This window comes from Manacus candei, unplaced genomic scaffold (assembly GCF_025592945.1).
Source record: "Manacus candei isolate 608988 ecotype Guabito, Panama unplaced genomic scaffold, ASM2559294v1 h1tg000050l, whole genome shotgun sequence".
Classification (NCBI taxonomy): Eukaryota; Metazoa; Chordata; class Aves; order Passeriformes; family Pipridae; genus Manacus; species Manacus candei.
In genome coordinates this window covers 21,821,686-21,835,159 of record NW_026138098.1, presented here as the reverse complement: position 1 = coordinate 21,835,159, position 13,474 = coordinate 21,821,686, and the positions used below count along the sequence as shown (strand labels likewise).

At 44.2% G+C, this 13,474-nt stretch overlaps 1 protein-coding gene across 24 annotated transcripts in view; it reads left to right on the top strand.

Annotated features, from left to right (window-relative positions):
* CAMK2G (calcium/calmodulin dependent protein kinase II gamma) overlaps window positions 1-13,474 on the top strand; it is a 118,441-nt gene that overhangs the window by 94,136 nt on the left and 10,831 nt on the right. For 7 of the 24 annotated variants that reach the window (XM_051800914.1, XM_051800891.1, XM_051800892.1 and 4 more), the window contains 5 exons: window positions 4,435-4,467; window positions 8,301-8,369; window positions 9,963-10,007; window positions 10,659-10,707; window positions 12,745-12,858. In XM_051800914.1, coding sequence (XP_051656874.1) covers window positions 4,435-4,467; window positions 8,301-8,369; window positions 9,963-10,007; window positions 10,659-10,707; window positions 12,745-12,858 — 310 coding nt within the window. The remainder of the gene's footprint in view (window positions 1-4,434; window positions 4,468-8,300; window positions 8,370-9,962; window positions 10,008-10,658; window positions 10,708-12,744; window positions 12,859-13,474) is intronic. The other 17 variants (XM_051800894.1, XM_051800895.1, XM_051800911.1 and 14 more) reach the window with 9 other exon arrangements.

Sequence of the window (13,474 nt, the reverse complement as noted above, 5' to 3'; positions counted from 1 at the left end):
TCATCTCAAATTTACTTGCTTTCTTGTTCCCCTTTCTGCTTGTAATCTGGACTTGCCACCTACAGCAAGGTGAGAGAGGGGTTAAGGAGTGGGCTGGGGCAAACACCTGGATGAAGATTAAGGACACTTTATGGTGAATGTCCTTTCTCTTACAGGGGTCTGGGCTCCCTGTAGTTAGTGTTACAGTCCTGCCATTGATTTTTTTCTGTCTCTGGGTAGCACTTCAAACAGTTGTGTTCCCTTTTTTTCCAAAGGGGTGTTTTGCTTCCTACTGATATCAGAGGCTACGTGTGCTTCCAGTTCTAGCAGGGCCTGTCAGATCCATCTCTATAATCAGAATTTATTAATGCTCAAAGTGGTAATTTTAGTTAAGTATGTAATTGTGTTTTTAAATTGGTCCTTTTCTAAGCTCTTTGCTAGTGTCTTCTTTTTTTTCTTTCCTGTTTACTTCTGACCACTTCAGTTTGTGATTAAGATATATAGACGTATAACAATAATATTTTTCAGGCCCACTGTGACACCATGTAAATAGCAAATTGTGGAGAATGCTGTGGAATGCAGGAGATTTTAACAGCGTTCACTTGCAATGCTCTGCAAAATCTGTTGATTTTCTACCTTGTCTTTCTGCCACATGCACTTTGTTTTCTTTCCCAGCAGAAGCTGAATAGCAGCTAAAAGGAGAACTCAGCTGAAACAGTAAAAATCCTTTTTTTTTTTTTTTTTGTTTAACCAGGTTAATGTTGTAAAATCTGCCCTTCATATTGCATAACTGCAAAGAGGCATCAAATACCGTTTGTTCTGCTGTTTGTAAAGAATATTGCAGTAAGTGTACATTTTATGCCTGGTGGGTACCAGCTTTCCCTGCCCTTTGCACAGTAAAGAGTATGTGGAGAAGGAAGGATGCTCTGTAAATTGGCATGGCTGCTGAGAAAGCAGTTGGTGAAAGTGTGCCTTAAACAGAGAAAGCACAGTAGCAAGGTGAACTAACCTGTGAAATCCCTAAGGGTCAAGTAACATCCACACAGTGACCAACAGGAGCTACTGCTCCTATCTCTGTATCTGGACTTGTTGTGGTCTTAAAGCCATACATTTAAAGGTTACTATGCTGAAGCTAAATGAGGAGAACCCAAGTTCATCTGAGTTTTGTGCTGAACTGTTTTATGCAAGACACCTGGGGAGTGCTTCAGATCTGTTAAGTGCTGACTTCCAGTAGCACATTATACCCACCTTTGATGCATTCAGTTTTTTCACTGCATTGTTGTAATGCCTAGAAACACCAAATGAGATCAAGGGTCCAGTGTGCTGAGCACTGTAGAGATGGCTAAGCAGGAAATCCCTGCCTCTTAGCTTACAAGTTAAACAAACAAGCTGACAAAAGGCCAAGAGAGATGGATTGACAAAGATGAAATTATTTGCTCAGCATCACACAAAAGGGCTAAACCAGAAATAGAAATAGGACCTCAAGTTTGCTAGTTCAAGATGCCTCTTACTGATCTGCTTTAGGTTCAACAATTTTTTCCTACCTCAAGTTCTGAAATTACTATACTCTTCATAGGAACATGACTTGCAGCAAATGTGACACTTTAACATAAATATACTGTCAGTATCAAGCTGGGGGAGAACTGCATGTAGAGGATAGAAATGCAAAAAGTTGTCATAAAAAAATAGCCATGTTAAGTGCCCAGGACTGTGAATGGGACCTTGCTTAGAATCACTCTACTTCCTATAGCATCTTCCAATATGTATTGTGGAAAGATTTACAGTGGCCATTTCTAGTATTGTTATACTGAAGAGACAGTGATTCTTCAGTTGTCTTCTGTCACCTACTGACTTCTCTTTATTGTTACCTAAAGCAAGAGTCTTCCTTAAATTTTACTGCAGAGAATATGCTCCTCTTTCGACAACTTTAACAAACACTCATCCCTAGATATGTGGTCTGTGCTGCTTTGGGAGAATGTTTTGTCACTCAGGTGTAGGGAAAAAGTGATCAGTGAGGTACTTTACCGTAGATTATGTGTCTGCCTTTAACAGTTTTTTGCATTCCCTGTGACATCTCTGCACTGCCTGGTAATTCTTAGAGATGTTGCTGTGTTATGGAAGGGAAAGAGAACTCTATAACTAAACTTCTTTATCTTATTTACTTTGCTAAGTTGCAGTCACATTGCAAGAAGAACAAAAAGTTTTGCTCACTCAGCTAGTCACCTTGGGAAGGTAACATAGATGGTTCTGATGCAACTGTTAAGATGGTATTGGGAGATTGATCTGGTTTTAGTAACTTCCTTGTATATGTTTTGACTTAATAATTTTTGATGCTTTAGCACTTACTGCCAGTACCTCATGTTGGCATTATCTAACTTGTCTTGTGTTTTAGTAGTACTTTCCTGCTCTGGTTGTAACACAGACCTCACTCCCCACCCTTTTCATACTGCCTAGCTAGCTTTCCTTGCCCCTGTTATTACAGTAGCCAGCAATAATGTGCTTTCTGGGATTTCTACACTACATCATGCCATGTTAATAGACCAAGGCTGTTTTAAATTTAGCTTGTATTCTAATTAAATTCTGATCTGCGGAGGGTTCTGTTTCCTCCCGTGTCATTGTTACTTGTGCCTCTGTGTAGGAGGGTGTTTGTTTTCTGCATGGCTTCATTGACTCTTTTCATATTGAACCTTCTGCTTGTATCTTAACATTTTCTGTCCCTTATTTTGGTAACTCACTGGAAACCTGTATGAACTTCAGGTGAGACTGTCCTTCTCAGAGACCAGTTTCCCTGCAGTATCCATGTAGTCTCTGTTTGCTTGCTGCAACTTACAGGATACGTTAAAAGTCAAACTGAAGTTTTGGAGCAGCCTGTTTTTACTGGGTGCAAGGATTCCTCTGGGTTGTTGGTGATCTAAGCATTGTATTCATTCACTGGTAGTACATCATATTTTAGCTCTAGCTTGAGGAAAGCCTGTGGAGAAGCTAAATTGTCCTGAAAAAAATATGAGAGAAATCACAAATTTGTAAACCATGTAACGCCAAGCCCTATGTTGTGCCTCCGTGAAGTGAAAGCTTCATGAGCCAAATGCAGAACAGATCAGAGTCTGTCTGCACAGGAATTAAAGATCAGATGAGGCAGAAGCTTTGCTACTTTGAGTCTATTCATGCAGTGGCTATGTGATTCTGGACTGTATGGTGTGATTAGGAATGTAGTTCTGGGTATGAAGTAAACATTGGCACTTGTGCTTTCAAAGGCATGTCAGTCTGTATGTGTGCTTGAGCTCTGATGTGAGGATAGCAGGGATGAAGGCAACATGCAAGCTAAAAGCTGTGAAGGCTCAGTAAGTGTGTGAAATGGGGAGGTACAAGTCCATTGCCTGTACTGTGTCAAGAGGCTGCTCCAGGGGTGGGCTGTGCAGGAGTCCAGAGGTATGTAGCTGAGCCCACACTATCATAATTTTTGACTGGGACGTGCTGTCCTACACTACTTATGTGAGCTAGACTCTGTGGTAAGCAGCAGAGAAATAGCCTAGATAGTACTGAAGAAGGGCAGATGGAAAATGTATGTGGAGACAGCAGGGGGAAAGAGTAGCATTGTAATGCTGGAAGACCTGCCAGGCTCAGCTTAGACAGGATGACAGGAAGAGTTTAGTGAAAGAGCAGAGAAATTCATGCTGAGTCTCATTTACTGGAGAGTGCAGTTCAGTGTGAAGGTATCTTTGAAGATGACTGAAGATGCTGTTGAACAAGAGTAGAGTCCAAGAAGGTTAAGTAATGTTTGAACCTGTTTGTTCTCTTCACAAACCGAGGAGAAATCTGAAAGCACAAAGTGTTCTGGCTGTTGAGTGCCTCTGTCTTACTTGTTTGTTAGTGTACCTTGCCTCTCCAATCAGCCCCAAATGCTGTGTGAGGGAGCCTGTCTCCTCCCCATGCTATGCACAGAAGTTCCCCCTTCTTTCTTTGGCCCCTGGGGGTGTCCCTCTGTTCTGCCCTCCTCCCTACCCTCCCACTTGAGTTGCAAACATATCTCTGTTTCCTCCAAGTGTGAACACATGTAGACTTTCTGCCTACCTCTTCAGTGTGGATGGGAAAGCTGAGGTGGGAGAGCACAGAGAGGCACCCCCTTGCATCCCACATCTTGTGGATATATATTCCTCTTTCTTCTTCCCTCCTTATATCAATGTGTGGGGCACCTATGTTCTGACTTCAATGTTTGAGGGGACGGGGATCTTCAGCCCTGCCCTTTCCCCTGGTGTGTAGTCATGTGCTTTAATGGTGACTTCTCTCTGCTCCTTCTCGTGTGTCTGTGCATTTCTGCTGCTGCTTACACCTGCCTCAGGGGAGCGTTATTGGCAGGGGGGCCCTTGCTGGCACACTAATGTGTGAATAGTTTCTGTGCTTTTCTTCTCATCTCCTCTCTTCCCTTCTCTTTCCCTCTCTCAATGATGTGTCCAGAAAAGGAAGTCGAGCTCCAGTGTGCATTTGATGGTGAGCACCTCCCGTAAGCTGCCTGCGATTCGTGCGTCCGCCATTTCTCATGCCATGCACGCTCGGCTTGTGCTCATCACCCTACATAGCATGTCCGGGCAGGGGGGGGGATCCGTGTGCACTCAAAGGTCCATGTCCTCACCACAAGGGCTCTGTGATCCTCTGGCCCCCCGCCACATACAGCTCCCATTTTGTGCAGAAAATCGACTGCTGGGCAATGCAGTTTGACTTTGCCTGCTCTGAGTGTGAAACAAAAAAAAAAAAGGCAGTGGTTGTCCTGGGCTCAGTAGAGCAGGTCCGTGCCTTGCCTGGACATGAGGCTTTGTCATTCTGTTGCAGAGGTGCCAAAAAGAGGAGCAGGTGCTTTGCCTGGTGTTGGTGCTGTCATCCTTGATAGGAGCCTTGCAGTGTAGAACAAACTAGGAGTCACTGCAGATGTGGCAGAGACTGATGGGCTCCGCTGTTCAGATGAAACGTGTGGGCACAGCACCACCAGGCAGCTCAGAGCTGCTGGTCAATTCTTTTTTTAGTATACTTACTGAAAAGGTTTGTCAGAGCCTTTATAATCCAAAACTTCCTTTTGTCCTGATCTTGTTTATGTATCCCAGCATGACCAAATACCCAGTAACTGCCTCCCCTGTCCTGTTCATTTCCTTTTTTCATTCATCCAGATGTTTGACATCTATAGAATTTGTCAAAAAAGTAGTCAAATCCACTCTCAAGGGAGCAAAGAGGAAATTGGCCAGTGTCATATTGTCAGGAGTCATACACAGCCCAGTGATACACTTTGAGACAGATATGAATATTAACTGAAGTAAAAAAATCAATTATTGTATTATCTCCTTTGCACAGAAAAATAACAGAAAAGATTTCTCCCCTATTTCAGATAAAAACAGGAATGTTATAGTACTGAGAAAGCAGAATAATTGTTTCTGCTTTACTACCTGGAAGATATTTCTCCTCTTCCTCCTTCAATGACAGCTTAAAACTGTAAAAAACCACACAAAAAAACCTAATCCCAAAATACTGCTTTGAAAGTCTGATGTGAGGGACTGACTTTTCACCAGCCCTGTGTTTATGCAGGGCAAGAGTTCACTGTGCCTTTCTTGCCCTTCTTTTGTGCCCACTGAGAGCAATACTTAAATTCCCTTTGCATATCGTATTAAAGCAGCTGGGATATGTAAGCTGTGTAAGTGTCAGACTCAGAAAACATGGAAGCAGTGAAGGTGGCTAAATAACCAGAGATAACCCATGTGTTGGTACTTATTTTCTTTTGGTTGGCTAGATGTGTGTGTCCTTAGCGATATGAACACTGGTCTGTTTTCTTTCTCTTGCACCCTCTATGTCGTTTGTGCCTGTCTGTCTGTCTCTTGTCTAGCTCAGGAAGTGCTGCCAACTGCTGTGCCAAAGCTAATCGTGTTACATAGATTTTAAGAAGGGCCTGGCACCTTTTTATGTGAATTGGGCTCTTTTAACTTGAGCTGTACCAAATTACCAAGAAACACAGCCTGCCCAGTGACTGTGATGTTGGCAGGTGGTAGGAAAGGAAGGAGGGGTAAGAGTTGGTTGTGCCACCTGGGGCTCTGGGAAGGCAAGGCTAGTTTCTTCCAGGAAGAGGAATTGGTTAGATGGCCACAAGACGTGTGTGCAGGAAGCTCAGTATGTCAGATACCTCCCCCTGAGAAAGAGCTGTGAGAAATTCTTGGGGTAAGCTGCCTTTAATTTCATTGGGACTCTGTGCTGGAGTAAAATGCTATGTGATTCTGGAGTAGCAAACATGATACTTAGTCTTCTTCAGCCCACTGGCTGGGGAAGAGTATGATGGATGAACTGAGTGCTCAGTGCAGCCTGGAGGGTAGGCTGTGTGCTTTGGGTGTGTGGGTTTGTATTTTATAAGGCAACATACCACACCTAACAAGCTGCTGTCAGCTTTTTTTCAGAACATTGGCGTCCTGGATGTTTGTTTTGGTTTCGTTTTTCCCAAAAAATTGGAATTATTTTCTTATAGCTTCTTTCATGATAACTTTATCTTCTTATCCCAGTGGACTAAGAAGAATGTGCTGCATTCCTCTCACTGGAAGAGTTTTGAGAGATAGATCTCTGCATTAGAATCACTGTTTCTGGAGAAGTACAGGAACCTCAGTGCTGTGTGGAGAGGTAGACCCAGGCATTGCCAGAAGTTTGATTGTGTTTATGCCACAAAATAGCTTGAGATTAATTTTTTCAGGTTGATCTGCTCCTCTTTGACATCCACAGTGACTGTCATCTCTTCTGCCATCAGGTTGGAAATAGATGCAGAAAGCAAAGCTCTAGGAAAGCCAGAGTCTTAAGACAATGCAGGGATGTATAGGAGGAGGCAGCAAACAGTAATTTCTGTCGTATTTCTCCTTTCTTAGCTTTGGGTGTATCATATGGTCCTTTTTTTTTCCATGGACTTCTGAGGAATTCATTCATGCCTCTCTCTTCTACTTTCTCCTCTCTACACCTGCCCCATCTTCCTCTTCTTTCTTCTCTCTCCCTCTCCGAAAGGGATAGTTAAGTCAAGACATGTTGCTTGTGAAGAAAAACTGAAGTATGAGTAGGTGTGTGTAAAGTCTCAACCTTATAAGGTCTGTCACTGGTTGACATAATTATACCTTTGGCAGATGTTTTCCAGCTCAGCATTTCACTTCTACATTCTTTGTGGTGTTTGTGGTGTGGTGATGAGGGCCTGATGTTTTGCAGTATGAATTTGCACTCCCTGAGAACAGTGGGACAGAGAGCCACTGCAGTGAGGGCACACTGAGAGCCAAGAGCTCCCATCTGATACCCTGAATCTGTAAACCAAGGAGTTTGAGTGGGGCTCCTGTGGTGCCGATTTTGACATTGCTGCTGGTGTCTGGCAGCATGAGAGCTGTATACCTGGTGTGTGGGTTACATTTGGGCTAGGAACTATATACTAGTGGACACAGGTTTGGCTTCCTACAGACATAGACTTTGCTCATTCCTGATGTTACTGACGTGCATGACTCAGTGGGATGCTTCTTTTCAGCAAGCTGGTGATTGCCTCACTGTTGTGCTGTGTGGATGCAGGAATGCAGGAAATGGAGATTTTATGCTTCTGCCACAGCTACAAGAGAGACTGAAGAGGGGAAAAGATGAAAAACTACTGGGCACCATCCAAAGAACTTCCTACTTGCAGAACTATATGGCCTTTTCCTTGTGTCCCAACCCATCCATTTCCATATTTTGGTCCTGAAACTTCTTTGTTCAGGTCACAGCAGGGATAAAATACACTTTACCTCACCTTTTCTCTACCTTTTCTAGGACTGACCACACTTTTCCTTGGATCAGTAGATTCCCTGGAACCCTTAGCATTATCACATACCTAGGACTGTTCCTGTACACTTTGGGACTCCTCAGACTTGACTCATGTGTGCCCTGTTTGAGACTGCACCATGACTATCATGTGTCTCTCACTTCTGTAGTCTCTTTCTCTCAGGACTGCTGCCATCTTTCATTCTCCCTTACCAGATATTTTTGTTAGTGGTCATTGCAGGATTCTCCCCATCCCTTAGGGCTGCTGCCTTTTCCCCTTCTGTTTTCCTTCCTTATAGATCTAGCAGTCCATGTACATTTGGATTTTGGTACATCCCCTACAACTTCTATTGTCTCTGAGGGAAGGATGATGTCCAGCGACCTGGGCAGCACTCCTTCATCCTCCCTCTTCTTGGTGATTGAGCCTGTGGGGAGGGGAGGGTCTGAGGAGATGGTTGGGGTTGAAACAATACTGTCATTTTCTTGCTGCCTTTGCTGCCCAGCAGTGGAACTAAAACCATGTTTTTCTGTCTCAGCCACAGAGCAACAACAAAACCAGTATAGTAAGCACTGCAAAAGAAACACCCCCAGTGCAGACGTCCATGGTATCTTCCCCAACCGCTATTTTTTTTTCCTGTTTGGTTTAATTTTGATTCTGTCCTCTCCCCTTCTTCCCCCACCCTCCTTCCCGAGTGCTGCTTGTGCTGCTCTGTTTCAGCTTATGTTTTGGCTTCGTTCTGTCTGTGTTCCTGTGCTGCTGTGGGGCCTGATCACAGCCTCACAGGCTTTGGGTTGGGGGTGCTGAGCAGAGCTGTGGTTGGATGTGGGGATCGCAGCTTGCCTGGACTTCCCCATGTGCCATCCCTGTATAGTTCTGTGTGTCCCGTCCAACTGTTCCTGCTGGCTTTGGGAAGGTTTGGAAGAAGAGAGTGTCAAGCTCCATCCACTCTCCAACACTCAGGAAATGGAGGATGGACTTCAGGACACCACAGAAGAAAGGGCAGACTGAAGCTTTAGGGGAATCCTTTGATGGCCCATTTGGCCTGCTCATTTGAGTTGATCCTGGGCAGCTCGCTGACTTGCTGGGCTGGCATTTTCTGTTTGGGCTGTGTGCAGGCTTCATAGGTGCCCTGTGCCAAGTACATTGAATGGCACAGCTCAGTGTGTGTGGCCTGCCTCAGTATGCTTGGAAGAACAGACAGCAGTGCAAGGGTGGCAGAGGAGGATGGGTGAGTGTACATCACTGCCCAGCACAGTCCCTGATGCCCTCACTGAGCCACCCTGCGAGAGTGACAGCAGTGGGAAGAGATGGTGCAGGATCCTGAAGTCTTTTCCTGGTAATGAAGGGATGAGTGCAGGAGCTAGTTAGCACCCATAGGCCTGGTAGCTGCTCTTTGTTGTCTGTCTCTGGAGAGTTGGATTTGGCATTTTTTGGAGGTGAGAGGGGGGGAATTTGGTGTTGGTTTTATTTGTTGTAGGATGAAGGATTCTAGGGACACTTCATAATTTTCTGCTTTCTTTTCACTGGCTTTGTTCATGATGTTATTGATACTGAGAGAGCCTTTCTAAATTATTAAATACTGTTATTATTGAAATTGGAGCTCATTTTAGAGACTTTTAGAAAAATATGCCTTTTTTCACAGTTCCTTATCAACTCCTCTCTGAGAGGCATTGAGGTGATCTGGCTCATCCCCTTTCTGTTATGGAAATTATGAATGTCCCTTTTTTAGGGTAACATACCCAGCAACCTTTCCAAAAACCTGGGAGACAAAGGCCCCAGCCCCAGTATTATCCTTTCTTCCCCCTCTCCCTCCTCTGAAATATTTTCCAGTGAGGACAATGCTGAGGGTTCATTACTTCATGAACAGCTGCAGAGGGTGCAGACTGGCTGCTTGGTTGCTGTCTGGTGTCTGTGCCAGCCTGATTCACTGGAAGCAAATTGGGAATTAGGGGCAATTGCAGGGAAGCTGGGGGCTTTGTCTCCTTGTGACTGTAGCTTTTAGTGCAGCCTCTCTCTAAAGGAAACCTGTGCAGGAAGTGTGTGCGCACGCACGCAGGCACTAGTGTGCTGTTTGGAGTTTGTGGTTTGATTTTATTTTTTTTAATGTCAGACACCTTTTCTCCACTTGCTGGGGAGTGAAAAGAAATGAGAGAATGCTTTGGAACTGGAGTTTAATTATTCTTCCATCCTTTCCTAGGAGCCTCAAACAACTGTTGTCCATAATGCTACAGATGGCATAAAGGTAAGGGATGGGAGTGTTGCCAGAGAAACCTCTGCTTCTCTCTTGTTCTTGTCTTCGTGTGTCTTAATTCAGTTTCTACCTTTCCAATGCCTGATTTGTAGCATGCTCCTGAATACTGCTGGCAGTAGACTAGGAGGGTTGTGTTAAATGGCTGTGGATCTCTGGAAGAGGCTGAGTAAAGACAACTGTTCAGATATTAACATCTCTTTCCTACTGTGGTGTGTAACCACCACTCTCTTTTGTATGTGGGATGAAAGAGAAGATATAGACACTTATGTACCTTTTTTTTTTTCTTCTGGAAACGGAGACTTCCTCTGGGAAAGCCTAGGAGCCCTTCTTTAGCTTCTTGTGGCTATTCTTCTTCCAAACAGAAGCAACTCTCATCTGATTTCATTTGACAGAGTTTGGTAACTTCCATACTTGTAAAAGTTCTGGGTGAACGGCTTGAACATGCAAAAGCTGAGCAGAGATACTGTTAAGTTTTGCTTAGTATTTGGCCTGCTTTCATCCAAATCTTCCTTGTATCATCCTCTCCCTGCCATCCCTGCCAATGTTTTTGCGCTTTTCCCCATCTTTCTTCACAAACAAATCAAACTATTTGCTCATGGTCCCAACTGCTGATGCCTGGTAATGCTCTGTTCTGCCATGCAGGGTTCCACAGAGAGCTGTAACACCACAACTGAAGATGAGGATCTGAAAGGTAGGTGTTTTGCCTGTAGTTTCTAATACAGTTAAGTGTAGGCAAGGGATTCTGGAGATTCGATCATTGCGTTGAACTAGCTTCCCACATTTCTGTGTCTGACTCAGTTCATAAATTTGCCATGATGCTGTCATTCCTGTCACAGTGGGACTGTGCATTGGGGAACTGGCTGACTTGACCTCTGTGGTATATAAATACTGTTTGCCCCAAGCTAATTTTTTGTCTCAGAGTTGGAATTCTCTTCTTGCAAATATCATAATATGTTCATCTCCGCTCCATTTCTAGGCGTGGAAAATCCCTACCAGTCCCTTGAGGTTTGGAGTCTGCTTGACTGAAACCTCTCTTACTGCTCAGTCTCCCTTTTCACCCCTTCCTGAAAATCTCTTTAGTGTTATGCACACAGTACACTTGTTATTTTTTTCAATTTGGGTCTATTTTTATTTCTAAGATGAAGATAATTCTCAGCCTGCCATCTCTCAATAGAAATGGTTTTCCATGTCCTTGACTGAGATATCAGTAGAGGGAGAGGCTGAAAAGAGATTTCACGCCTTTCAGTGACCATATCATAAGTATTCTGTACTTGTAAAACTCTTTAAATTGAGGAGCTCCAAGTTCCGTATCTGCTCATGTTGTCAGAGCAGCTGTCTTTTGCCTGACCTCCCTAATGAAGGACAAGCAGACATTTTCCTGAATGAGAAGGTTCAGGATGGATGAATGCAGTTTGCATTCTGAGGCAAATGTGTTAATAGCTTGCGTTTTGAGGCAGAGATATTCTCATTCTCCCTGTAGTTCATCTGAGTTACATATCCAGGGAAAAATCAGTGCTGACCCTGTGGTGTAGCAGCAATGTCACCTCCGTCAGCTGGGCTAGTTCCTGATGCTTTTCCCGTGGCTTATCACAAGCCCTGACTCCTCTTCTGAGGAGTCACAGGGAGCAGAAACACATGCCAGTGAGTGAATTGAGCTCTGCAATACAGATTGTTTCTGATAAAACCTGGCTTCGTTACAGGACTGTATTTTAGCTCCCACCTTTTTGCCAAGGAGTAATCCGTGGTTTAAGGATCTCACTTTGAGGGATGGGAACTGGATGGGTTTTGTAGGGTAGTAATGAATTTGATTTGTCTGATCTTTGCTGGATAGCCGTCCAGAACAGATATCTGTCCAGAACTTTGTTTCCTGTGGCACCTTTTGCTCAGGAGAGGTCCCATGCTTGAGCAAGTTGAGTCAATGGGTCATGTAAGTCAGGAACACAAATGCTGTGAGGAAAAGAAGGCTAGGACTGGAACAGAAGGTGGGGATGAAGGAGGGCAGCTGGTCAGGGCTAAATCCATAGAGTTGTATAGGGCTACAGATCAAAACTGTGTTTTGTGGTTTTTGGCAGAGGTTGGAAAATTTTGTTACAATTTTAATAGAAGGGAGCATTTGAATGGTGATTGGGAGGGAAGGAGTTTGCACAGTAATGGTTTGTGCTGTAGCCAGCTCTGGTAATTTTAGTGCTTCAGTTTCAAATGTAGCAGTGTTCACTAGTGTTCCTTTTTCACTCCTGACCTTCCACTTTTTCAGATAAGCAAGCACTTGAGCAAAACTAAGTAGACCAAAAGGTTTGAGAGTGTTGGAGTTCTCAGTGTTCTGCATAGCCATGACTCTGGGAAAGGGGAAATGCTTGTGCAGTTCCTCTGCCAACTTCTTATTTTAAATAGACACCAGATTACACAGATCAGTCCTGCTGTGCTGTAGGAGACGTTGTCTTTGTCCATCAGTGGCAGTTGCCTCAGGGATATGTTGTTTCCACTGTGGTGAGGCTAAAGGCAGTGTGTGTCGTTCTTCCTCCGCCCCCCTGCCCTTCTGTCATTCTAAATTGCACAGTAGTTTCATGTTGTAGAGCTGTCTACTTGGCTTTGCCCTGGAGGACACTCCTGCATGTTTTGTGCCCAGCATTGTGGTTTCTTTAATGTTCTCCTATTTCCTTTCTCTTTTTTTATTTACTGAACTTGCGTGTTTTGTTTGTGTTTGTGTTTTAATTCCCTGCCATGCTAGCTCCCCCTCTCTCCACCGGGGACGGCAGCTCAGTGCTTGAAGGACGGAGGCACAGTGAGAGCAAAACACAGACTGAGTCCATGCAGTCCCAGCTTTCTCTCTGTTTCTCAGCCAGTAAGTCCAGGGGTGCAGTGCTTCACAGCATCTTTTTCCCACCCCTCCCTCCACCCTTTCCATTTCTCCTTCCCCAAGATTTTTCCTTTCCTCAACTTTCTTCCAAAACGTTGATTTTTCATTTCCAGTACTCCAAAAAAAAAAAGAAATCATCTCCCTTCCTGCAAAATACCCTCCTTTGCACACTAAAATTTTCCAAATATTTCCCTCCTTTTCTGGGGAAAAACAAACAAACAACCAGAACCTCATCCTAGCTAATTTCATTTCCTCGCTTTCATCTGGGTGAGAGGTGGAGTTCTCTGCAGAGAACTTGCCTTTCAGGGTTTCCTCGAGTAAGTCACTCTATCTCTTAGTTTTCCTTGTGGTAAATGGGATCAGTGGTGCAGGTTTGCTTATGGAGGGGATGCATTAGGCTGAATTCAGTCTCACTTGTCAAGGACTTCTGAGGACCCCAGACGTGTATGGTGCTCAGAAGTACCAAAGGAACCAAAACCAGTTTTTATAGACTACTCCAAGGATGTTTGGAAAGGGAGGCTGTGGCTGCTGGAAGACCCCATAGCATTTCTGAATCCATTGTCAGGTGCTCTGAGTGAAAATTCTTAGATAATGTTGTCTC